Genomic DNA, 27,932 nt, shown 5'->3' on the forward strand with positions numbered 1-27,932 from the left:
GCCACCTTACTATACATCTATGTACAGGTTTTTCACAGCCAAACTTTGCCATCAGCAGACCAGAGGACCTGGGCCCAGCCCAGCCGGGCCCCACCCCTCCCTGTGCCTGGCCTTTCTTCTCCCCTGGCTTCCTTTTATAGCCCCTGGCTAATTAGGCTGGCAGCTGTTTCTTGTTGCCAGGCAGGCCCAGGGCTCTTCAACCAGCCCCAATCCATCCCCCTTGATTGGGGCTGGAGTGGCAAGCGGCTGATTAAGCCCTCTTTACTCAGCACCCTGTCACATCCCCAAATAAGGATTGAGGCAATATTAGCAAGAGGCATAACTCAGACCACCTCTAGGGGTACATCCACACTACCTGCCGGATCGGCGGGCAGAGAATCGATCTATCGCATCTTATCTAGATGCGATAAACCAATCCCCGAACACGCTCCTGTCAACTCTGGAACTCCATCAGGGAGAGAGGCGGAAGCAGAGTCGACGGGGGAGCTGCAGCCGTCAATCCTGTGCCGTGAGGAAGGGAGGTAAGTCGAAATAAGATATGTCGACTTCAGTTACGCTATTCCCCCCCAGTGCAGACAACCTTTCTTCAACTCCTGCATTGACCCTAGCATCATTGCCAGGATAAATCTGGCTGTAAGAGTTCAACACATTCATTTTAATTGCTTAGTCAAAAGAGCATTTTACCTTATTTTTAACAGTGGTTCTACTCTTAAAATATGATGAAATAAAATATTCAAGAATTCTTCTGGATCTGGACAAAAATAAAATAGTAGCAGCATGTTAAAGCACACAATCTCCAAGACTGTTTTTAAAATAAAATTAAGCAACTTTATTCTAATTGGAAAAAAAAACCATTCAAATTTTAGTAGCACAGTAGTTGTCAACTTATCAACTGCCAATTTGGGACCACACAATCCTAAACTTTATCTACTAAGCACCAAACAGAACTATAAACAGATGAAGGCTAAACTTTGGATAACAAGGCTTACAGATGAACAAAGCTATCCTACTCCAAAGGGAATTATTTGACCCTGTGAAATTTTATCCTGAGAAGAGGGAAGAAAGCAGAGGAAATAGAAAAGTACGTACAATATCTGCTGATCGATGCAAGAAATATCTACAGTGGTAACCACTTTTACTTTGTTGGAGGGTCACACCTCCAATTTAATATTGATCACATGAACAGACATCTGCTATCCAGATCTCAATATCAAAGAAAGAGCAATGGTGTTTTCTTCTCACTCCTAATTGAAGAGATTATTAATTTGCTTCTAGCAGTACCTGCAAAGTGCATGCTACTTTCCCAACAGAAAAGAAGGAAATTAGCTAAGTAGTTGAGCAGTGACTGGTCACAGCTTGGTAATAAAAGAAAGATTGATTATAAAATATATTTAAAAACAAAAACAACAAGCCCAATTATTCTCAAACCTGTAAGGAAAGGTCAGCTAGTTTCCCCATTAGCATCACAACATAGGTGAGTCTTCAGGAAAGATCTGAATGCAGAAAGGGGAAGGGCCTTATGGATCAGCTCAAGGTCATTCCATGATGAAGGTAAATTCTTCAATCCTCATCCCTAATCAAAGCTTTGATACTATAGTGATGGATGCTACAGAAAAATATTTGTATATCTTAATGTATACTATGTAATGAATATATGTTTTCAGTCCCTTCTTACAGTAACAACTACATATCTAGAAGCGAAAAACTCTACAATTACCTTTTTCCTCAGAAGTGAATCCTGATGCAGCTTCAACTTTTTCAAGTATTTTCCTCAATTTCATTATTTTTGTGGCGCACACATATCCGTAACTACATTAAGAAATTGGTTTAATAATGTATTAGCCAAACCTTTTCATCGAGTCAGTAGAAGAGAGACTTAATAACCAGAGGCTAGAATACAGACTATTTGCTCAAAAAAAACTTTATTTCCTTTACTGATTTTTATAGTATCTGGCATTCCCCGTATAAACCTAAATGCCAGACCTCTTGTATTCTGCAGCACAATGAACCAAGTTCTTTGTCATGGTCTAGTTTTTTGTGACAGAGCACTGCTGAATTCTGAGGTGCACTGACATATTTGTGATAGCTTCAAGTAATTTCAGAGTTTTATTAAACATGAAACTAATCCTCCTTGTGTTAATTATCTGAATACTAAATGTTACCCAAATTTTAGTTTTGGAATAGTGCAAGTTAAATTGACAACTATCCCACCACATTCAGTTTTCAAATTTTATAATGACAGTACACAACAGCATTGAAGAAATTGTTCCAATTAAGAGCATTTCACTTTTTCCTGAATGCTAAAAACTGTGTTTGACACATGGAGGTGGTTGAAGTTTTGTGAATTAGAGAGGAGATGTGTCTCCTCTTTCTATACTGTGGGAAGGTGTAGTGAAAAGCCTTGAAACATTGTTTGTTTGTTTGTCTCCCTCCTACCCCCAAACAAACAAACAAACAGCTTTTGATTTTCTGTGCCAGCAATCATTTGGTATTTCTTTGGCTGGAGACAGATTCTGCAATCCATTCTGTGGCCATGGAATCACAGAATAAACCAGTGGTGTGCATGTCCTCACTTCTAAAAGGTTCAAAATCCAGCATTTTTCTTCAAAGGAAGAAAGCTAAAATCTTTACAAATAAGCTATTAATGGTAAAACCAAAGTACAGCTTTAGAACTATAACCACTACTAATTAATTATGTTTTCATAGACCCTAGTGGTCTTTTTTTGAATTAAAGAGGAATAATCTATAATCCCCACTGCATATTGCTATATATGTCATACTGTAACATTTCCTTTGTTCTGTGAGCCTCAAATTTCTCGTCTCTACTCATCATTACCTTTGAATGCCTCTTAATATAATTTGCTAAGTGATTTCAGAGTACGATATGCCCACAAAGCAGAATTTTCTGAAACTTTTTAAAAGCAGTTGTGATTGTTACTAATGACTAAAGGGAAGAGTCAGAATGAATCCCATAATCCTAAACAGAAGAGAAACTGAGGCACAACAACTGTTTTTCATGCCATAAGTATCCAGATGTTAGGTTGTTCTAACTATCCATGTCTGTCCAAGTCACCACTGGTGCTTATTACCACTTATGTTTGTGCCAACATACATGATTCATCTAAAGCTAGAGACATATTTGTTTCTAGTTCGAGGAAATGCTGATATGACTATGCCTTCTTACATTTTCTGTAAAATCATCTGCAGATTAGATTAAAACCAACTAAATTAAAAAAAAAAAAAAATCACCAGAGCTGTTTGTCCTCACCACCTTACAACAGCGGTCCTCAGGAAGGAACTTTTCATTCCCGTGACATGGTATTGCACAGACGGCTAGGTATTTATACTAGACTGGAGACTCATTGGCTAGTTCTGGTACAATGTTTTCTACACATCTACTTACATCCGCAGAGGGTTTACAATCTCTGTCCTTAGCAGCTCTTGAGTTTCACTATAATATTCTACATCATTCTTTTCTTTAGGTCTAAGTAAAACAGTGTCCAAAACAGAGCTAAAAGAAAACAGGCTGAAAGAGGAAAAAAAAAATTATTTTCATTCTGTAAAATGCTGAGGAGCATAGCTAAGTCTCAGAACAAACCAATGAAGACCAGAGGAGGAAGTAAAGAACAAATCAAGCAAAAATAAATGTAGAAGACAAGAATAATGACTGGATACCAGTCAAGAATTCAAATTAAACATTTCATGTTAGGAAGTTATTTAACCCGCTCAGTGAAAATCACAATGTACACTCAGGAGCCAATCCAGTCCCGGTGGACCAATTCAATTGAAAATAATGTTATCCCACAGTAGGCATTACATGTACACTATGTCACTGTTAGTTGCACAGCAAGAAAGCAAAACATTCAATACAAATTAGTAATCAGCTACTCTATTCCATTTGTAACATTTCTCCCTCTCACCCACATCTTTGGATTCAGTTGCACAAATTAAAAAACAAAACAAAAAAACACTTACCAGAATAGGGTGGAGTCTAAGTAACAGGAATTGTAATGACCCTGGATACCTTTCTTCTTTCCAATCATGGTCTCTAAACCTTCTTTTCCTGTTTTTGGAGGAGTGTTTTCTTCTACCACTTCACTTAAGTATCCTCCAAAGGCTGAAAATATTTTTTTTACAAGTCACTTAAAAGCTTCAAAATTTCACCTCCATCAAGATTTTCCTAACGCGTTTTGTAGACAACATATTGCTTACATTGAAACCATTATTTCCCTATACTAGAAAGGGAGACAAGGTTGGTGATGTAACATTCTACTGAATCAATTTGTGTTGGTGGAAGGAAAAAAGCTTTCGAGCGACATAGAGCTGCTCTTCAGGTCTGGGAAGGAAGCAGCGCAGCATTTATTCTACTATTTACTCTCAGTGAGTGAAACACATTCTGCAGCGATGGTGCACAAGTCCTTAAAGCCTCACTGATGTTCCATAACCACACTCGGGTTGGGGCCACTACACTGGAATAGAGTTTCACCTAGTGAGCATAAATGAATTTCTCCCTCATTTTTACATGTTTCATTTAAATCATCTTAAAAGGTATAAATGTTTAGAAACTCTATTTCTCTTTGCCAAAACACATCTAGCACAAGATCAAGACAGTCTGAATATTCTGCATCCAGAGAATATGCCTCCAATATGTAAACAAGCACTCTTTTCCATTTTAATGAATTGTTAGTATTAACATGCTGATTTTTCCCCCTCTCAAAATGAGCCATATCGAAGGAGAATGGAGGCGGGCTTACAGTATTTGAAACTGAGATCATATATTGCTGGAGTTGCAAATGTAATTTGCTTAACCTGCACCAAGGGAGATTTAGGAAAAATGTTCTAGCTATAGAGAGAATTAAGCACCGAAACAGGCTTCCAACAGATGTTATGGAATCCCCATAATTGAAGGTTTTTAAGAACAGATTAGACAAACACTTGTCAGGGTGTCCTGCCTCAGCACAAGGGACTGGACTAAATAACCACTTGACATCCCTTCCAACTCTACATTTCTATAAAACTCTCAACAACATTGCTGCTGCCATCAGTAAAGTAAGAAATGCCAAGTGTAATTAAAAACTTCAATTTCCAATACATTTCACAATTTACACACTGATCTTTGTCACATGATATACAAGACTGCAATGATAAGAAAAAACTTCTACTTTTAAGAAAGTTGACCATTTTCTTGCTTTAAAGTCACTGACAGAATAATTCACAGAAAAATGTTAAATTATGTTCTATGCATAGTGCTCTCACCATTGACTAATCAGATTAAATAATGCTTGTACAGACTTTTAAATGCTACCTATTTCTAGCTGACTACTGAATGAAGAACCAAATTCAGAAACAATATTACTTCCACATTAGTAAATAATTGAAAAGGACACATTCAATACCTAGAGAGTTGCAGCGTTCAATCTGGTTGGGAACAGGCTGCAGTGACGCAAACCTAGAATCTGGCCTGCAGCTCTTGAGTTTAACAAAGAGAGCCTTTTTGGGGGCACAGGTGAAGTATCTAGTTCCTTTAAATGTTCCATCTGTACAGCTTGCGCATTCATCTTCCTGAAAATGAAACAGAGGGGGTTTACCACTTTTTTTTTAAATTGAAAAAGGTGCATGCAGAACTACTGTCCTAGAACTCCAGTTCCTAGGATTCTGGTGATTTAGGTGTTTGACAAGATATCTATGATAAAGACACCTCTATTCAAGTTTTCCACTCTGCGATGCAAGATTGATTTAGGGCTACAAGTTGGTATATATGGCTTCAGTTCATGAGTGATTGATTTTTAGTTTAGTGATAAGAGCAGCAAAGCTACATTTCTCTGCCCTTTAACCCCTCTGCAATCAGATAAATTTATGGTATTCTCTATGCGGTATTTTTCTCCACCATAAATAATTATCATTTGAATTTTTTCATTGTAGGCTGGGAGGAAATGTACCAGTGCAGCCTCTGTAATAGTGTGAGCATGAAGGAAGTTCGAATGTTTGCAGTATAATTATAACAGAGAACAAAATGATTAAGATTGGAAGATAGCTATTTCAAGGATGCTGTCAAAAGTATTAACGGATATTAAACAGAGGTTAGACCTATCGCAGAAGTGTACTATGTGCAAGTCCAAGGGCCAAGTTTAGCCCATGGAGTCATAAAACACAGCCTGCAGATCATCTGTGACTGAAAATACAGGATAAAGGACAAAGCTAATCAGCTGCACTGGTTTTTTTGATGACAACTCAAAATGCACACATGTACTCATCTGCCTCAAAGAGAAAACATGCTTACCATATGTATACTGCTATGATTTTGATGTATACTTGTGTAAAATAGAAAATTATTCTTGAGAGGCATCATATTACATGCACAGAAAATAATTTAGTTGCTGCACAGCCACAACCAGATCTACGAATACCATAAAAATATCAAAAACGTAACACAAATCTGCATAATTTTGCTGCAGCTGTGGCTTTATTTGAAATTTGTGTAATTGGCCTTGTAAGTAGAACTGGTTGGGAATTTTCTGGCAAAATGGTTTGTCAAGGTCAATTTTGATGAATCAGCATTATAAGGGGCTGGGGGGGATGACAAAACAAAACAACAAAAACAAAACCACCTTTCTCAGGAACTTTTGTCATGAAAGATTTTTTGGGACACTCAAATGGGACGTGAAAGACTCATGGACTGGAACCTGGGCTCCCACATCCCAGCAAATGTTCTAATCACTTAGCTATAGTGTCTCTCTCTCTCTAGCCTAATAATTATTCTTCATATGAAGTGAAGCCGCTTCAGCAGAGAGAGAAACCCACCCCAAAACAGCCAGCTGCCTTGTAGTTAGAGCATTCTTCATTTGGCAGAGCAAGGATTTGATCTTGGGTCTCCCATATACCAGGTGAATGCCAGTACCTGGTGATTAGGGCTATTCTTGGGTTGGTGTCTCTCTTTTCTCTCCCTTCCTCCCCACTCCCTCCCACCAAGAAAAATATTTGGAAAATCTCAGTTTTGTTCCAGAGCAGAACAGGACTCGGAAAGCCATTTCCTGCTCTGCTCCACCTGTAAGTATGATTTTTAAATCCACTGCCAAATTCAAGTCTTTGAATAGAACTATAGCTACCGTGGAACTATGGTGGCAATCATTCTGCTAATATTCTACCATCTGATAAAAGCCTTCACATTCTGAAGACTATTACAGACAATATTTTATATAGGTTGTATTCCCTGTCTTTTTAAACAGAAAATGATGGATGTCCAGTAATTCACAAGTTCTGATGCAGCAGCCTATATAAACTAAGAAACAAATAAAAGGAATTCCAGACTCTTCTACACTACAGAAATGTCTAACTAAAAAAAACACAGCGGTTGCTCACTGAGCAGGCTACAACAGTTTTATCTGTAGTACAGAACAGGCCCCAACTATCTCACAACTTGGTGATGAAACAAGGCTTTAATGGAGTTATAAAATGATTAAGTCCTATTCACAAATTTAAACTACACTGCACTCAGATCATGTGACAACTATATTTCAGCCAAGCCAAATTACTTTTGTAGGGTACATAGGCTCTGGTCTTCAACTACAAAACATATTTAAATTGCAAGATAGACAGCAAATAAAACTGTAAACAGTAAAATTGTGCAGTTTGTATTACTTACCAGTTCCAATCCAGCCAATACGTCATTTACGCCTGGTGGCTGACCAATCCAGCGGATTACTCCATAGAAAGGAGGATTCTCTTTAACTTCAGCCAGTGAACCTGCTTCAAGACCATGCAAGTTATTGACAGGTATTACTGTTGATGGACTTTCCTGGGTGGCAGGAGTGTTCAAATCCCCAATAACTGATTGAACAGACAGAGAGAGGGGACTATGTCCAATAGTACCATTAGTATTAGATGTTTTTGTCAGGCTAAAAGGCAGAGAGTGAAATCTATTTTCATTAGATAAACAGTTTGTTGGAGGCGGCTGTAGTGGTGGTGAAGAATGACCAAATCCAGAAGATGAGTCGGCAAGTGATTTTGCAGGGTCTTCAGCAACTGTTAAGAAAGAAACAAGGGACAAATTAAGTAGCTCGCTCTTCCTTCCCAAAGAAAAGCTTTATAGGTCAAAAACAAATGTCTTAATGTAGCTGTGGATGGGAAATGTTGAGCCTAGTTATGACTGGTCACTCTGCAGGTGCACCAGAAGGTATTCCCTACCACTGCAAGCAGAAACTAGTCACAAATTGTAGATATACCAGGAATCACTGCCTTCAAACACTACTGGAAGTATGAGACATCCAGGTGAGTAGGCAGGGCTAGACCTGTACTCACTTCCACAGCAATCAACACAACTGGCTGGGCATAGAGCAGGGAATATGCCATGTTGTACTACTGTATATGGTGCTTTAAGAGCACTTCCCCAGTATGCCAAAAAGCTCTAAGAATTGTGAGTCCCAGATGCATGTCTTCTGCTGGGGAAGAGTGTCTATCCCCCTTCTGCCTGTATGAGCTAGTACTCAAAGTTACATACTTTGCTGAAGGCCTAAATTACTGCATTTAAAATGAAAAGGACAGCTAATATGCTATTATGCCTGTAGAGCAACATTTCCTGACATCACAAAACATTGTTCCTTTTGCCCCTTGATTTTTCCTGTATTTATATGTAAGTTTGCCAAACTATGTAAAATTAGTTTATAACCTCACATCTCTCCCTAATGGACAATAATCCATTTCACAAAGTTATCACCCTAAATTAGGCATAATATTTGCAGTGTTTGCTGAAGAGATTCCACAGCACAAAGAGCACAGATTTTCTAGGTCAGGGTACGGTACACCAGCAGGCAACTATAGGAAGGCTTAGCCTGAAGATAAATATAGAATATAATTTTCTTACACTGCCAATCTTTATAGTTGTGTCCAAGTATCACAAATTTAAAGATATATGCTACAGGGAATAGCCAAAGCCAAAAAAACCCCAGTTGTCTTAATACACACCTCAGCAGGAATCATGGAATGACTTCATAGCTGGCAGTTAGTAACTAGTGTAGTATGTTTCACATTTGCTTGTGATTAACTATAGGTTATAAATATCTGCTCTGGGACATCACTTATCCCCTGGGCATAGCATAAGAGTACATTTTGGTTCACGCAGAGATAGGATCTGTCATCTAGTGCTCAGACAGGATAAAGTAACTGACTTGCTACCTGAAAAAACGTAAATAAATCATGAGCAATTCAGTGCTAGATAAATGAAGTCACAAGCAGATGTACTAGTACGATACTATTTATAAGCATCTTACATCTTGTCTCAACTTCCTAGCTGGTCTACAATTCACAGTTGGCATTTATAGACCAAGTAGCAACTTATCCTTTTCTTGTCAGCCTAATTGTTATGTGACAATATTTAAAAATTCCAAAAAACAAAATTAACTCCTTCATGCTTGTTACTTTCCAGGAAATTAGTTCTTATTCACTTTAAATCAGACGAATCATCTCTCAAATAAACCAATTTTACACTGAAATAATGCATTTATTATTTACTAGGCAGCCAGGAATGATCGTAACTCAGTTTCATTTTTAACAGTTTATGGACTTCAGTGCCTGTTACTGCTGTATGTGCTTTCATTGTAAACCCATGTTTTCAGCAGTCCCCCTCCCCAGTTTCAGCCATAAGAACTCCTTGCCAGATGAAACATCTGTTATGACCCTAGAAACAATTTCTGGGGATAGTATAAACCTCTCCATCTTCTATTAGCTAAGAGCAAAAACAGTCAATATTTCCTGATTCTACAGGTTTTAGGTATTTCCTTAAAATCAAGTGTGCAGTTTCAAGAATAAAAACTTTAAAAGATAAAACAAAAATGATACAAGCATTTTTGTTTTATCAAACAAGTAGCTGATTTTGTTGTAAATCTGAATAACTGGTGTCCTGAATATACAAAAATATTATGATCCACTTAAAACTGGAGGAGTTAATTTAACTTCAGAAGAAGTCAGATTAAACTCCTTTATGTACCAGAAGGAGGTTTGAAAGTATCATCCACATTCAGAGACGTGCCTCAACAATATTATGTGTACAACCCATCCCCACTTACATACAATGAGTTTGTTACAGACCTACCGACAACAGAGCTGAAGAGCTACCATCTTCAAGTGTATATAATACCTCCAAGGCAGTAGTGGGCAACCTACAGTCTGTCAGGGTGATCTGCTGGCGGGCCGCCAGACGGATTGTTTACATTTGTACGGCCGTCTGCAGCTGCCCATACCCACAGTTCGCTGTTCCCAGCCAATGAGAGCTACAGGAAGCAACACGGGCCGCAGGGACATGCTTGCTGTTGCTTCCCACAGCTCCCATTGGCTGGAAATCGCAAACTGCGGCCACTGGGAGCTATGGGCAGCTGTGCCTGTGGACCGTCAATGTTAAAAACTCTTTTGCAGCCCACCAGCGGATTAGCCTGATGGGCCGGGTGCAGCCCATGAGTCGCAGGTTGTCCACCACTGTTTAAAGGGGCACTCACCAATGTTTTGACATGATCAACACACTCATTAACACAGAACATCTATTTCAAAACATTTTAATTCCCCCCCCGTAACACTCACTTTCCACTGTGCTAATGATCATATTTAAAGTATAGACTTATGTGAAACAGCATGCATTTGTATAAAAGGGTAACTTATCCCTCATTACCTTCGTCAATGTACCATGTGTTTTTTGATTTAGTTTGTGGTTGAGAATCAACTGAAGAGCCATTTAATGTATAAAAAAATTCTGATCTGTTTCTATTTCCAGGCTCGGAGGTAGATCCTAGAAGAAATAGCATGTTTTATTAAAAATACAGAATTTTATTAATAAAAATCCTGCTTTGTGCTCATTTCATTACATATCTTGTACAAGGGCAATCCTGCCTCCCACTTTCCAGGGGAAGCGAACACTCCTGCAGCAAAGACAACATAGTTCAAAGCCTGCACTGAAGTAACATAGCTCCTAAAACTATTTTAATTGTCCAAGCTGAAATTTTATATTATATTATATATAACTGGTTACCCTTTAAATAAAAACTATTCAATTAACTAGTTCAGAGCAGAAGAGCAAACTAAGGTTCAATTCCACACTGAACTCCACGCAGGAAGATCCCTGTGCCAACACAGAGTTACACTGACCTCAATGGACATCCACTTAATGTATGACTGGAGCTGGGGAGTGGGGGTGGAGTTATTTTTTTGCAAAATATTCACTTTGTGGATGGTAATTTACAACTACGATCAGCAAAAAAAAAACTGATTTTATTAAAAAACTACTATAATTTTGACGGCTAATATAAATGCTTGTTTTTAGGCACTTTGAATTTTTACAGTTGTGCAAAATTATGGAGATGGTTCAGATTTATTTAATGAAAGCAGACATCGTGTTTTAACAATGTTAATGTGTCAAAATATACATAGTAAATATTCTTAACCAAATTAATAAGTTCTCAAATAGCATTTTTCTTGCTTTGCCTATCTGCAATCTCCAGTTATCAATAGGTGGTCTATTTTTTGTTGTGGGGGTGGTGGGGTGAGAAATTGTTGTTTACCAACATTTGCCGAAAAGTCTAAACTTTCCAAACCTATTTACAACCAACCAATTGAACCGCAAGGAAAACTGAAAAACACATTCAGCTTTGTATTCTGCTTCCATGAAATATATTTTTTGCATTTCCCTGCAAGTGTTTTTTCCTATGGACATTTTCATGGAAGCAGATTTGCTGCTATTCCTCACCTGAAGTCTTTATTATGATTTCACAAAGGACTGACTTCAAGTGTCAAGGAAGAGCAGATGAACAAAAAAATACAAATAAAAAGCTCCCTTTTCATACAAACATCCCCAAAAATAAAGTAAGATGGACTATATTTTTAAGAAATAAAACTACTCTCAAGTACCTGTGACCTTTTGCTTACTATGATTGAATAAGCTTTTGTCACCACTACCTCTTGAGGCAAAGGTAAGTTTGGGAACTCTCCTCTCCTGTGATGCAGTCTCTAGAATAGGTATAGGAGGTAGAATTTTAGTTTTTTCATATAGGTGCAAGCATAACAAAGGCAAAAAATAAGTAAATATAAAACCTTTAAAACCATAGTACAATAAAGCACAATAATGTCCCTCTACTACCGCTACAAAGAATCAGTAAAATAAAATATTCCATCAACATTTCTCTTATTAAAAAACTAAGGCCAAAGATTTCAAGCCTGGGTATACAAGGTCAGAGTCTTAACAGGTGGCCCAATTTTTGAGAATACTGGCACATATAGCTCCTATTGATTTAAATAGTATCTGTGGGTAACCATCACCTTACAGAAGGGGGAGTTAGGTGAGGGGAAAATCAAAATGCTCTCATGATGAGTTACCTGAGTATGACTTTAGCCTAAACTTAGGCACCCAGATTTGAAAGTTTTGGCCTATCAGTTCTCAGAAAACCTGGAAGGGATTTTGAGGCGGGTACCTGAAAGTATTCCCCACTTAGTTTTTGAAGTGGACCAGATTTCAAGTCAATGGTACCTTTTCAAAAAGGGCATTTACAAATGTTCCACATAAATAGAGTCCTGAGGAAGCAGACCTATAATTTTTTTTGGTTATTTGTTTTTTAATATCAGGCCTTTCATAATGACTACATCTTGGAATAAGTCTGATGTTATGATGAAGGTGTAAGAAACGCTTTAATTTCATTGTGAGGGGTTTTCCCCCCCCCCCATTTCATTAGCTATATTTTATGCACTGTTCCATGAGACATCCTTAACATTTCAGTCAAGCAACACGATAAAAAAAAAAAAAAAACTTGCATTTGGTGACACGCCAATTTAATTTTTACTGCAAGAAATTGAAGCATGAAGAACCAAAATGTATTTCAGAACTATCCATGAGATTTTTCATGAGATTATGAATGAGATTTTAAGAAATAGTTCACTGCTACTGGAAAAATCTACAATGTACACTGCAAAATGAAACAATAATAGAATCTTGCAAGAAGGCAATATAGAAGACACAAGACCCCAAAACAGGCATAACTTTAAATGAACTTATGCCACAATCTAGCTGCCCCAAAAAGTTATATTAATTATTACATTTGTTAGGCTGTGCTTTGCTTTAATTTATCTCATATTCTGCATGTGGTCAAAAAAACAATTATTAATTGCAAGCCAATGACGAACTCTTCCTTCTCTCACCACCACGTATAAGATGATCTTTCCCCCACTTTACAGAAAGAATTGACAAAAAGTGAAGAAATTTAAAACACGGGTCATGCAACAATTTAAATATGTTGGTTGCATTTCCTCCTATTTTATGCACAATAAGCTAAACGTAGTTCTTTTAAAACAACAAGTTATCATGCAAGCAGAAAAATTATTTCTTCTGCATAACATCAGAAGATTTGGAACATGCAACGTATCTTTTGGAAGAGTTTAAATGAAAAAATCCTCATGTTTCTGAATCAGTATAGTGGTTTATTTGCATTTTAGCAGCATAACCCCTTAGAAGTAGTACATTTAACACACTTCCGTCACTTCTGCTGGAGTATATTAGCTTATCTCTGCCCAGCCATCCAAAACAACATCCCCTGAAGATACTTGGGATTTTTTTGGGAAAATTTACCATTTTAACATGATAAAGTGCATTGTGCCTCTTAAGTTCCATCAATTTACCATGACAGTTGACAATAAAACTGTATTTAAAACATAAAAAGCCTATAGTCATTCTCATGAACTGTTAAGCCCCCAAGTCACCAAGGCATTTAAACATATGCTTAACTTTAAGCATGCAAGTAACTTCATTAAAATAAACTAGACTACACACCTGCTTAAAGACAGGCGGTCATATGCTTAAATACCTTGCTGTATTTGGGCATTACCCAGCAACTGAGTAAAACTGAGCAGCACAAAACCTAACTTTTGGATGACTAAAAGGTATACTCAGTTGTATTTATTAAGTAAAAGACCACAAATTATTGCTGTACTTTGAAGTCTACATTTTAAAAGCAGAAAAACTAGATTCACTGAGTTCAGATTTTGCTATATTAAAATTCCTATTCAAATGAATAAAATAGGAATGCCACTAGTGGACAACTAAGACAGACCAGCAACTTTGAATACTTATGATTTTATCAAAAATTGCTGCAATAAACATTCTTTACTGATAATATGTGGGAGTCATTAAGAAACCTATTTTCTGGAGGAAAAACAGAACAGAATCTCATGCACCCTATGTACTGCAAACTAAACAACTGAGTAGGAGATGCACATAATGCCACTCATGGAAGCATTTATGTATATGTGCCATTTCACACCACTTCTCAGTATGAATGTACTCTTGAAGAAAGGTTAATAGTTAGTGTGGGGAGAAGGTTGTAGTTACAGACCACAGGTGGGTAATTCCGCAACTATGCTAGACCCCATCCCCAAAAAATATTTTTTATAAATATTACTAACGGTAACAAATTTTCGTTAGGTGGTTACATATTCTAGCTCAGGATTTTGATCATCACAGAGCACAGTATTTTGACCAGAGCAAGAAAAAATCATAATTTGAAAAGTGAGGTTTAGTACACCATTTGTGAAGTATCCACACAAAAGGGTTGCAGTTATTATAGGTTAGTTCGTTGAACTGATGTGAACAATAAACTGCATGCATTCCACACAGTTTTAACTTGTATTTTTCAGAAATGATTGCTACGGGTATCTGTTATTTGCCTTGTGTGATAATGGTAAATCACACAGTATTATTTGCATTCTACTGGATGACCTAAGCTTCAGTCACACAAGAAATACTTTCTTGTTCCAGATATTCACAAATTGCTCACCACAAGCTGATGATTAATAAGAATCTTTTCAAGAATGAGTGCACTGCCACCACCAGAACTCAAATATTTATCCACAAGTATTCATAACACTATCTGTTTCCCATCAAAATTCCTCTCCACTTGAATGTTTACTGCATAAACAGAAGGGTTGCAGATATCAGGAAAGCTAATCAGTGGGCTATATTTAAAAATGTTAATGAACTTATTTTGCAATTATTTATATACATTGCACTATTTATATATTAACTAGCCAAGTGTTTTTCAAATTCACAAAACATACCTGGGATAACATCATTGATATGCAAGAGAAGTGTACTTTCTACACTTGCAAAACTGCAGAGTTGTATTCCATTGTATCTTCCATCCCAGTTCCCTATAGGATTATCCTAAAAATAAAAAATTTACATCTCAAAGTATTATCCAAAAGAAGTATTTACAGAATTTTAAGAAAACCATACACCTTTGTGGGTTTAGATGCAGGTTTGGCCATATGTGGCACAAGTGGAAAAATGCAAGGTTTGAAAAATAAATTCTTGCTTAGCAACAAAATTTTGAGTACAGAATTTTTTAAAAAATCCATAGTACACTGTAACAGGGTGCTGGCCAGGAGGTCCTGAGCCAGTCATTAGCCCAGCTCCAATTAAGAAGCATTAATTGGGGCTGGCTGGGTCTGCCATGCCTAACTGACAGAAGGGAAGAACCTGACGGCCTTATTAGCCAAGGGGCGATATAAGGCTTGCAGGAAGGAAGTGAGGAGGGGGAAGGAAAGGAAGGAGCCAAGGGATGTGCGTCCCTGCTTGCTGGAGAAGCTAGCTGTCCCTCAGGTTGCTGGTTTGGAGTGGTCTGTAAATAGAAGGCAATGGGAGCTGACACTGTAAATAAAAGGCTTTGGTGATTGCACCCAGAAGAAGTCTCTGGCTGATTTGTGGATGCAGGAGTCCCATAGAGCAATGGTGAAAAGGAGGCCCTCATTACATACATCATTCTAAGAATCCATAAATGTTGGCAATAGATAATGTTCTGCTATAATATTTTAACATGAAAAAAAGACATGTGATCAGTAATAAAATTAACAGAAGTGCCCTAAAGATGATTAAAATTTTAAAAAACTATCATTCTTGATTTAATACTGGTGGTCATCAATATAGAAATGCCACAATTAACGCAATTCTTTATGCAGTGGCATAATAGGTTTTTGTACTATGGAAGACTCTTATGCTTCTTTTATTAAGAGTTAAAATATTCCACTTATTTATTATATGTATGGGCTTAAAATAAAAAAAAATTACTTCTTCCAGTCTACCTCAATTATTTCCTGTTTGCATGAATGTGCTATCTGCTAAGCTCTGTTTCTGTACTAATAATTAGGTTAGCTAACCAGCACTGGGGCTGTTCAAACTGCTGTTGCAATCAGGAAAGGAAGCATAGGCCAAAACATTTTGCAGGTTCCATCAAAAGCACGGGTACTGTTTATTTTAAGTAAACTTTTCAGAAATTGCTAAGAGTAAGTTTAAAAAATACCAAAAACACAAGATGAACATGACAACGAAATTTAGAGAAAAGATTTAGTGTTTTATAGGTAGGTAAAGTATTATTCTTCAAAACCTCAGTGTTCTTGCAAATTTAGATGAAAAAAAAAAAAAATACTGTGATGCAGACAAACTGGTTTACCAAAATAAAATCCAAAACAAAAAGAGGAAAAAGTAATTCAGTGCATTTCTCCTAAAAGCAAAATAAATGTAAAAATCATACTCACAAGTCAAACCATTAGTTCAATAATACCAAGCCTCACGTGATTTCTACCAAAGCAAGTAACTAGTGGAGGCAACTTAAATCAGACTATTCTGCCTAAAAACTGTTGAGTCAAATACTATATTGTTACCTCATGCCAAATTAGCTGCTGAATGCCATCTTTATATGTCGGTGTTGATTTCTCACTTTCATGTCATCAGCCTCTACCAAAGTAACTTATAGATACCTGTTTATCTTCTAATTGCATGTACTTTCACTAACACACGCATGCAAAAGTTGTTAAAAAAATCAGATTTTCTTACCATGTCCACTCCAACAACGTATCCTAAACTTTCGTTTCCTGGTAAGACATCACAGAATATAACTGTCCCATACTCTATACCTTCTCCTATCTTCAGAGAAACCCTGGAGTTGATCTCCAAAGGCGGAAGTTCTACCTGCATCGTGTCAACTGGAGCTGCATAATCACTTTCCAGTTCATTGTCATCATCTTCCACCAACTCTAGTTTGTCCAAGGCAACAAAAACTCCACAATCCTCATCACATCTGAAAAACTGTTTTCCTTGGTACTGTCCATCAGTAAAGCCTTGGCCACGACCTTCTTCCTGGATTTTGGAAAGAGAAACCAAAATATTAAAAATACTAATATTTTTGCAGGGATTATAATGCATCATTTTACAGAAATTCCAGTAAACAATTGGGACCTGATTCAGCAAGATATTTTCACAGGTGAGTAACTAAAAGCACCTGAGCAGTCATATTGGCTTAAGCACCAGGGCTATTCACATGCTTAAAGAAGTTACCTATGTGCTTAAATACTTAGCTGAATTGGAGCCTCATTTAATAAAAATAATAAAAAAATACCCATAAGTTGTCCTTGCTGCTATCTTACTTTAATGTACTAAAAGTAGCAAAGCTGAAAATATATGCTTTGTATAATTCTGTATTCAATTTGAAATAATTGCAGAGCATCCAGATCTTCTGGATAGAAGTTCAATTTGTAAAAAATGGCAATGTGACAAAGTTTGTTTGAGCTCATGTATCAAGCATGCAAAAAAACTTACCAGTAGTTCTACTCCAAAAAATATCCCGGATAATAGTCTGTCTTGTAACAAGGGTCCCCGGAAGCGAACAACTCCAGGAAATTTATCATCTCCTGACCTGAGCTGTACTCTCACAGGGGAACCAACATCTATGTGCAGGCCTTTACTTAATCGGCTTTTGCTTTTAAACAGGCTGTATCTTTCCTCACAGTTGGTAATAGCCAAAAGCAACTCAGCTAGTTTCTCATTTATTTCTATTACATCTTTCTCATCCACAAACAGGACTGGATGCGGCTGTTCCAGAACCTTTAAACAAATCTGCATTTTCTTGCCTTTAGAAGGGATATTTCTGCCGTGTCCCACAGAAGAACGATCTTGAATAAACTGGCTTAGGCTACCCTTGGGTACTTTCAAAAGCTTTTGATTTTGTTTGTCTAAAACACTGCATTCCTGGAGAAGCAAATAAAAGATACGCTCTTCCCAATAGGATGAACTGGCTTTTTCTTGACTCCATAAGCCTGAATTCATTGTGATGAAAACTTTATAAATAAGCAGTTATATTCAAGAAAGATGATCTGGTGACATAGTCGTACAGCAGTTACAAGGGAAAATTCCTAGAGGATCCAACATTTGTTTAACGATTCTGTGTCAACGCTGTCAAGGGCTAAATCCAGAACAGAAAGCCTAGGATAAACAAAAATAAACACAAAGTTTAAGAGAATCACAGTTAAAATTAAGCACAATAGGAATTCATTTTAAAATGCAAACATTTTTCATATACAGTAAAACAAAAGTAGCTGGGTGATGTTAAAGGTAACTTAAAACAGACAAATGTTTTTGCAGAACAAGCTTGTGATTCTATTTCAGTTACCCTTCTCTAGTGTTTTGAATAAAGGAACTACAAAATTAAAATTCAAATGACATGCAACAACCACGTAAGTTAAAAGGAAAAGGAGTCTTTAATTTTAAGTGACCAGATAAAGGCCAAACCAAACGTATAGTGAGTGAGCTTCTGAGAAGACTCTCTCCACAACAAATGATCCTTTATGCATTTTAGTGACTGTCCATTTCTGATACAGCAAAAGTATTTTTGTGTTATATTAAGTATGCTACTGAACACGTATGCAACTTTTTCTGAACCTACTATGTTTAGAAATTTGTAAAGTATTTATTACTATGTAATGCTATTTCCGAGACACAAAGCTAAGTAGTATTTTCATGAAATGAACAAAACCAGAATTTGAAAAGTACAATTTGTGAAGGGTACTATGTCTAATACCAATTTTTTTTAATCCAAGCTAATGTTTATGAACTAGATCAATTTAGTATTCAACAGCGTATTGTCTTATTTTTTTTTAACATTATATTTAAAATATATCAGACTCAACACCCTACGGGATGGAATGAAACTGACTACAGAGAAAGGTTACAGAAACATACCTTACTTTTTATTGTATAACCATGTTTTGGGGTTCTCAAGATCAACACTTGAACAACAAATCTGAGGATCATGAGGACTAACCAACAGGTAGATCGTACTTTTCCGCAACAAATATCTAGAAAAGGCCATCCTGGAGCCCAAAATTGCACTGTACTGCTGTTTAGTGATCCAGAATGAAATATTTATCTTGGTGGTATCTCATCTCCCATGCCAGCAGAACAGAGGCATCCCTCTCAGATACAGGGGGTTGGAAAGGCAATATGGAAGTAATTCATCCATTTGTTGTGGCTGATTTAGATGCAAAGCAATCCTCTGAAAGAGACCTATTTCTTGCTTATAGTTAGGGAAGCCTACTATAGTACAGTCCCCATATAAGAAGGGGTGCACTTGCTAGAAGAACTGTTTCACTGTCATACTAGGCACACAAAAAAGTATTTTAGGGGAATGAGGAAACAAATTCAATCTGTCTCCAAGACACAAGGTTTAAGATTCAATTTCCTGGGATGCGCAAAAGAAGTAGGAGTAATGAAGAGAAGATGTCTTACAACAATGAAGACTTACACTGGAAAGAAGGTCAGGTCTTCTCCAAGAAGCAAGAACCTGAAAGTTTAGTTAAGTTATTTGAGCTAGCTCACTAATGAATAGCTAATGAAATGTGAGACACAGATGTTTTATAATGGGATCTGCCATAACAGACACCACATCAGACAGAACTCATTGCAATATCTGATTCTATCCATTCTATTTAAAAGCTATCCTTAAAATGTAGTAAATGTAACAAAACATTTAACTTTTTTGCTTATATTTTAACAATACAGAAGTGCCAGAGAGAGCAGGCTTGAAAGAAGAGGTCATCTCATTTAAATACTGTAGTAAACTGGAATCCATAGGATGTATAAAATTAAACTTTAATAAGTCATGTTCCAAAACACTTAACTGCAGATTATCTATCAGGAGATTAAGTAAAAGAGCTATCTACAAATTGTACTATACTACTTAGATTATTTAAAGAAAAAAAAAACACTCATCTGAAATACATCACAATTTATTTATATTCAGAAAGTAAAAGTTACCACATAGGCTAAATATATATTCTCCAGCTGAAATTTTTGATGTCTATAACTTTGCTGGATTTTAGTTAGTTGATGAATATTTCACTGATGATTTACTAATCTACCTTCTTATTCTGGTGATTTTGTTGTTGTTCATATCTTTTCTCCTATTGCATTCAGCCAGGCTCTCCCCCAATCTATTAATACTCCTGTCATTCAGTTTGATTCCAAATTTGGAACCTATCCAGAAGCCAATGAAATGGCTATAGCTATTCATTTGTAACTAACACGCGTGCTGATTTCCCCTCCACCTCAAACACAAAGGTACCTTTTTGCATGCTTCAGAACAAACCAAAAGTTATGCTATGACATAGCAGTAGAGGGTTAATGGAAATATCTAAAGCAATCAAACATTTTCTAATCACAAGGCTTTCACAGATTTCTGCACTAAAAACAATACCTTCTTCCAATGCTCTTTTACAATAATACAGCCATTCAGCTACTGAATACACTATTTGTTTCATCTTTATTAATAGGGCACATGAATATCAATGTTATTAACATTCTGTATCACTGCAGCAACTGGTAGCACCAATGCATTTTCAAAGTCTGTTTGCATTTCCAGAATAAGTCACATAGTTGAAGTACAACATCTGGGCAGTTTCAGATCTCATTGAGCTGAAGTCTGGTAGAGGCTGTCAATCTGTTTTCAACTTTTTTTTTTTTTTTAAATTAGCCAATGGGAAAAAAGAATCAAACGTCTATTTGCTGTTTTTCTTGCCAAACACCAGTAACCTTTTTTACTGAAGCTGATCAAGAACTGACAGGATACACTCATAGAGTTTGTACATGTGACACATTAGATCAAGTACAAATTACTACAAGTAACCCCAGACATGAAAATCTGAATTTTGATGTATTCATAGTTAATGTCATAACTTATTTCTATGCACTGATGCCACAAAAATTTTTATTTGCAACTCAGAGTCAGAAGCCCCATTCTTCATCATTCAATCTTATGTTCTGACCCTGCAAAGACTAATGCGCATGCTTAACTTTCCAAACTGAGTGACTGCACTGAAGTCAGTGAGCTACCCACATTGTGTAAAGTTAACCACAAACATCAGTTGTTGTAGGATTGGGGTCTTAACCATTTCAAATATATATCTAAAACTTATACTTCACTTAAATATGAAAACACATGAAAAAGAAAATGTGTAAACAGAAATTTATAAAGCAGTCTGCACAAATGTTCAGAAGGAAAGATGAATCTCTAATTAGGGTTCCTTTGTAACTATTACATGAACTATAGCTTGCTAACTGGGCAAGGTCTATGATGTTATAATCTGATTTAATCAAGAACATTTAATTCAACTGGAAATGTGTAACAGTTTTCATTAGATTATATAATGGTATCCTTAATACAATCTATGGTCAGTCACTCAGCATTTACAAAGCCTTACAAAGTTCTATTCACTATACCAAGCAATTTTTTTTTAAAATTATTAAATGGCAAAAAAACATAATTAGTTCAAATAACTATACCCACTGATGACTTGTGCCTATCCAGAACAGAGTTCTGCAAATCTCAAACTTCTGAAAACCAGGAAATACAGAGTTAAGCTAAATACCCGCTCAACCTTAACTCAGTCCCACTGGAGCTGGCAAGAGCCACTGGGATTTGTCTGCATGCACTCCAGTTGCATTCAGTGTTTTAGGTATATCAATACTGAATGGAGGCAGTAGATGGGACAGGTTGGTAGATCTGTTTGTGATATGAGAAACATCACAGCTCTGGCTGTGATATGAGGAGATGTCAGTCTGAGTCCCTCAATGGCTGTGATCAAAGGAAAGAGATGTCTGGGTACTCTGAGATTCCACTCTGCATCATTTCAATACAGAATTGTGTAGGTTATGTCAACAGCAGAGCACTGGTGGTTTCTTACTATGAGAAAGGCTAAGATTTTGTCACAGTTATTTTTAGTAAAAAGTCAGGGACTGGTCACAAGCGGTAAGCAAAAATTCACAGGGTCCCCTTGCACTGCCCACAGCAACCTGGAGCCACGGAGGGTAGGGGGAGCCACGGCAGCTGGGACTGAAGTGGAAAATGGCACAGAGATCTCTGGAAATCACAGATTCTGTGACTTCCGTGACCACCATGACAAAATCTTAGCCTTAGCTATGAGTAGGGCCCTACAAAATTCATGGTCCATTTTGGTCAATTTAATGGTCCAAGGATTTTAAAAATTGCAAATTTCATGATTTCAGCTATTTAAATCTGAAATTTCATGGTGTTGTCATGGTAGAGATTCTGACCCAAAAAGGAGTTGGGGTGAGGGGTTGTAAGGTTATTGAGAAGGAGAGCTGCAATACTTCTACCTTACTTCTGCATTCAGAGCTGGGCAGCTGCAGAGCAGCAGCTGTTGGCCAGGAGCCCAGCTCTGAATGCAGAGCCACTGCCAGCAGCAGCACAGAAGTAAGGATGGCATGGTATGGTATTGCCACCCATACTTCTGCGCTGCTGCCTGCAGAGCTGGGCCCTCAGTCAGCAGCTGCTGCTCTCTGGCTGCCCAGCTCTAAAAGCAGCAGCGTAGAGGTAAGAGTAGCAAGGTATGAGATTTCCACCCTTATTTCTGTGCTGTTGCTGATGGGTTGCTGTCTTTAGAGCTGGGCACCCGGACAACAGCCGCCGCTCTCTGACCACCCAGCTCTAAAGGCAGCACAGAAGTAAGGGTGGCAATACTGTGACCCCCCCTAAAATAACCTTGCAAACCCCCTGCAACTTTCTTTTGGGTCAGGACCCCTAATTTGAGAAACACTGGTCCCCCCCATGAAATCTGAATAGTATAGGGTAAAAGCACACCAAAGGCCAGATTTTACACAGGGAGAGACCAGATTTCACACTCCGTGATGCATTTTTCATGGCCGTGAATTTGGTAGGGCCCTAGCTATGAGTATTGTCAGTACTGAAAGCAGTCTGCGGATTTAATGATAGGTAGGAGAAAGCATAAGTTTAGGTGATATCCTGTGTGCAAAGAAAAAGAGTTTAGAAAACTGTGAGAAGTTGTAATCTATGAGGGGAGTACGCTCAGTGTTGTCAGTGTAGGACAGGTGCCAGTAGTGCCTGTGCACTGCAATGAAAAGGCAGATTTCAAGCATGTGTGTTATGGGTGTTTTGGGGCATCATTTGAGAAGGGCAGAATTAAGCCTAAGCAGACATTTACCGTAACTCTCTATTTCCTGTATTTCTGTTTCCAAGAGCTTAAATTTTGCTGAACTTGACATTTTGAAAGGTCATGAGTTATCTCTGGGCAACCTTAAGTCCAAGTTAAAGTTTTTGCCATTAAATTTCCTTCTGTGGTTTGTTTGTTTGTTTTGGGTTATTGGTTTGGTTTTTTTTCTAAAAAGAGAGAGATGTTAGCTGGTAGGAGACTGTGGTCACTGAAACAGCTGTGGTTCTCACCTATCTTTACAGTGGATGTACTACTGAAGTACCTAGCTTTTATATAGTGCTTTTCATCAGTAGTGCTCAAAGAACTTTACATTATCATCCCTATTTTGCAGCTCACATGGCAGAGCAAGGAGAGGGGCTCAGCAGACCAAGAGGAGCAAGCTCTCCCTGATCCCAGACCACACAGCACAGGTAGGACTGACCCAGATCCCAGCACAACCATGGTAGGGTAGAATTTTGGGCTAACAAGCTCACCCACCCCTATACCTCCAACTTTCTATACAAACCCTCCCATCCTCTCGCCTCTCACCCCACCAATCCCTATTTCCCCCTCTGTACTTAAGCCCCAACCCTCTCTTCCTTTTCTTACCACCCATTGCCATTTATCCCTCTCTCCATTACGTTCCCATCCTCCAAAGTAGATTCAAATCTCTTCCCCTGACTCCCCATCCACTCTTCCATCCCAATCACCCTCCCTCAAATTTATTTTCTTTTCAAACACAGTTGAAGCGTTCTCTGAATTATCTTCCATACTCCGATTCTCTCTCTCAAACCCTACCTACACCTTGACAGAGGTGGTTTTACCCCAATGTTTACACAGCTCATTCTCAGATTTCTGACAAGGATCCGTGGGTTTCAAACTTACAAGCTGCTAGAATCTGTGAACTTTATGAAATAGTGAATTTTTTCCAGGGAGTTGGGGCTGTATCTCAGGAATCCTTTACTCAAATTAACCCGTATTTGCATTACAAACCCTGTCCTACACTCCCATGAAACAATGCAAATTTCAAGACAGTCCCTGTAAGCATGCTGATGCACAACTATAATTATATGAAATCAGAAGGAGGATAGAAGAAAAGGACTCTACATATCCATCTGCAACACGGCAGGCCTAGAGGGGTATGAAATGACCTATTCATCTCAATGAGATGTTCTCAGCTGAAAGACCATACCCCCGGATATAAATATAGCCTGAAACAATAACTCCTTTGTGACCTGTTCCATTCATGTCAGTGGGTGTCTCATCCCCCTTCCCTAGTGCTAGAGAGCCTGTAATATACATGCATGCAAATTCTCACCCTGTCTCAGCAGTGTGTTCTTAATGCATGTGCTAAACGTACCTGTTCCAAGCTCCCGAACCAGAGGGGCAAGGCTTCCCCAAATCTTGGCTCATATGCAGGGGGCAAAATAGGGAAGCGGGCTCAGATCCTCCTAGAGAGACAAAGCCCTCTAAGATCCCACATTATATAAAGAAGGGTAAGGAGCGGGGCTCGGACATTTTCAGAATGCCACAGAACTCTAGATATCACATGGGGATTGGGAGGGGGGGATTAGATCCCCACAGAAGCACAGAGAGGCCCCCCCGCCCCCAGACCCTGGCACACATACAGACGCAGGGGCGGTTCTATGTATTTTGCTGCCCCAAGCACAGCAGTCAGGCAGCTTTATGCAGTGAGCCTCCGGGAGGTCCACTGGTAATGCAGATTTGGCGTATCCTCCGCCAAATTGATGCCAAAACTGCAGGTGGACCTCCCACAGGCACGCCGCCAAGAGCGCCTGCCTGTCGCCCTCACAGCGACCAGCAGGCTGCACTCCGCAGCTTGCTGCCCCAGGCATGTGCTTGGTGCGCTGGTGCCTGGTGTCACCCTGTATAGGAGGCAGGGACTCAGACACCCCCAGAAGGGCGAGTACCCCATATCTGGCTCACATGAAGGGGTACACGAGGATGGGGTGCTCAGATCTGGCACAAACACAAAGGTAGGGGAAGAGGCTTAGACCTCCTCTCCCCTAAGATAGGCAGCCTCCCATAGATGCCAGCAATCACATGAGAGGGAAATGTAGGGCTGACAGGTGCCACTGCCCCTATTCTCCTCCAGCCTGGAACTTATTCCTGTGTGTTCCTTCCCATTGTCCCATTCCTCCCCTCCCACTCCCTATCACTGACCCATACCTAACCCCTCTCCTACCTACCCCCATAATTGATCCTCCCCTTCCTTGAAGCACAACCCCCTCTCTCCCTTTTGCCATCCACTCTTCCACACACATCCCATGATTATTTGCATGTGTAATTTACTACAGTGCACAGCAGTGCAGTGATGAATATTAACCCATGTATGACAGTATGTAACATACTTAGGAACTTTTTCTATCCATCTAGGTTCTCATGCCATGGCCATCTTTGTGATATCTGAGCCTATCTTAGTACCAAAATGGGCTGAGGGGTAAGAGAGAAAACATCTTCTGAACAGGAGCAAAGACCTAACAGGAGCAAGTGACTGAAACTTTGTAAGTGTAGCTAAGAGGGTGAAACTTTGCACATGTTTAAGCCACTGTAGTCAGCCAGTCAGAAGTTCCCTAAATTCCTCTCCCCCCACCTCACCCTCTGAGTCACTAGCATATACTGTTACAGAGAATCATCTCACTGAGAAAAAGGTTTGTTCTGAAATTTGAGAACTTTGTTTCTGGCTTGGGATAGCATTACTTGGAGTAAGCAGTGTATCTCCTATCAGGTTTCAGCATGAATATATACAAGTATATTGCCTTGATTCAGACTATAGAACAAGTGGAGAAAACTGGATTAACCTGTTTCAAATTGTCTCTTGTAAATTCCCGAGTTTAAATGTCATGTTTTGAATAACCCCATGTACAGGGCAAACCACGAAGACTGTCAGCCTGAAAAATGTTTTAAGTGGAAGAACCCACAGTAGCTGAGTGGGCAAACGTAATAGCATCCAAGGGAGGCCAAAGCTGCATATTTGCAATACTAAATAAAAATAAAAAATGTGCATTTTAAAGAATGCTTAGTTGCTAAGTGAAAACATACAACTTAACACATACCAATGGATTACTGGAGCTTTTAAACATATTTTTACTATTTGGATTTTACTACTTAACTTTTTTTTAAAACAAAAAGCACTACACTGTAGCTGTTTGGTATAACGTGTACATGAACTTGATTTGGGGATGACTCTTGTATGTCAGTATGTGCCATTTGTCTCTAAGTCAGAGGAATTGTTCATATTTTGAGATGAAAGATGAAAACACTATTTTCAGTCAGATTTAATGTTCTTGCTTTATAAGTTAATATATACTTCTTTATACTTGTAAATGTTTATTTTCTGAGCAGCATAAAATATGCTTAAACATTTCCTTGCTTTAAACGCTTACTTTTTTTTTTAACACAGATTTTTATTTTACATTAGCCTAGACTTTTTTCTTATTTTTTGTGCACATGTGTAAATGAAAACACAGTTTAAACGGGATGACTAATGACCAGATCATTACATTAAACCTGGGAGCTGCACTGGCCAAAATCAGTGCTGCCTGCACAGACAGCCCTTACCTATTTCAGTGTGCACCTGACAAAATGCAGGGATCATTATATTGCTAAATCCTTAAGTCTACAATCAGATCTGACAGTGTGAACCTCTTACCCAACTGACTTCAATGTTCTGCATGAGCTACCAGTGCCAGCTGCAGGATAAGGGCCTACCTCAGGTATGCAGCACAGCACAACACAACCCAGCCTGCCTACCTACCTTCAAGCTGCACGTTGGTGAAAAAGACGAAACAAAGCAACTCACTGTGAGAAGCCCTAACAGAGGAAATGTCTCGCACACACACGCGCAGAACTAGAACCCAAGTCCCACTACGCTGCTCTATAGCCAACCTGTAGCTAGGCCAGCTGAGGCGACTGAACCGCACCGTGCTGTACGCGCCCGGGACGAGGGGGGCTGACACCGCGCACCCTGTGCCGGTCCGTCGGTAGCCCTCCGAGCGCGGCCCCCCACGGGGGGCACACACGTATTGTCACTGCACATACAGACCGGCACGGTCCGCAGCCGCCGCCGATCTCCACCGGGGAGCCAGCCCCGGACCCACGGCCAGGGCAGCGGAGGCAGCCCCGAAACGCGGCGGCGCCACCGCCCCGGGCCCCTCACTCACTTCTCATCCTCGGCCCAGCGAGCCACTGCGTTGCTGCTGCCCAGGCAGCTCTTCCTGACAGGCCCGGAGCCGCCAGCGAGGGGACTTTCCCAGCCCGCTCACAACCCCGCGGGCCTCATCAGAGCGACGCAGCCTGTACCTCGCTCTCTCACATTCAGTACAGCAGGCAGGTGGCCCGGCCCGTGAAACGTACCCTGCTATGCAAACAGCACCGCCCCTGCCAGCAGTCGGAGCCAACCACAAGGCCCAGAGCCGGCCACCCTCCCTCCTATTGGTCCGACACACGCAGAGCCTGCGCCTATTAGGGGATTTCCACTCCAGCATGCTTGGCAGAGCCGCAGATGAAGGCGGGAACTGAAGTGTGGGAGGAGTCAAACCGATGGGATTGATTGGCTAAAGCCTTTAATCCCGGCTGGCCTGCAGATTGGCTACAGAGAGGGGTGGAGG

The 27,932-nt window shown here is 39.1% G+C and overlaps 1 protein-coding gene across 3 annotated transcripts in view; it reads right to left on the reverse strand.

Moving 5' to 3' along the window:
* The window catches only part of CYLD (CYLD lysine 63 deubiquitinase), a 40,696-nt gene extending 12,990 nt beyond the window's left edge, over positions 1-27,706 (reverse strand). Inside the window, exons 1-12 of one of the 3 annotated variants that reach the window (XM_032771482.2) lie at positions 27,486-27,706; positions 17,618-18,280; positions 16,856-17,158; positions 15,082-15,187; positions 11,890-11,988; positions 10,658-10,774; positions 7,643-8,022; positions 5,397-5,562; positions 3,976-4,117; positions 3,404-3,526; positions 1,718-1,809; positions 685-751 (exon numbers count right to left, since the gene is read on the reverse strand). In XM_032771482.2, the coding sequence (XP_032627373.1) occupies positions 685-751; positions 1,718-1,809; positions 3,404-3,526; positions 3,976-4,117; positions 5,397-5,562; positions 7,643-8,022; positions 10,658-10,774; positions 11,890-11,988; positions 15,082-15,187; positions 16,856-17,158; positions 17,618-18,124 (2,102 nt within the window). In that variant the 5' untranslated portion in view covers positions 18,125-18,280; positions 27,486-27,706. Of the gene's footprint in view, positions 1-684; positions 752-1,717; positions 1,810-3,403; positions 3,527-3,975; positions 4,118-5,396; positions 5,563-7,642; positions 8,023-10,657; positions 10,775-11,889; positions 11,989-15,081; positions 15,188-16,855; positions 17,159-17,617; positions 18,281-27,367 lie in introns of all 3 variants that reach the window. The other 2 variants (XM_032771484.2, XM_075073791.1) reach the window with 2 other exon arrangements.
* Positions 27,707-27,932: the final 226 nt, after the last annotated feature.

The sequence above is a fragment of the Chelonoidis abingdonii genome, chromosome 19, assembly GCF_003597395.2.
Source record: "Chelonoidis abingdonii isolate Lonesome George chromosome 19, CheloAbing_2.0, whole genome shotgun sequence".
Taxonomy (NCBI): domain Eukaryota; kingdom Metazoa; phylum Chordata; order Testudines; family Testudinidae; genus Chelonoidis; species Chelonoidis abingdonii.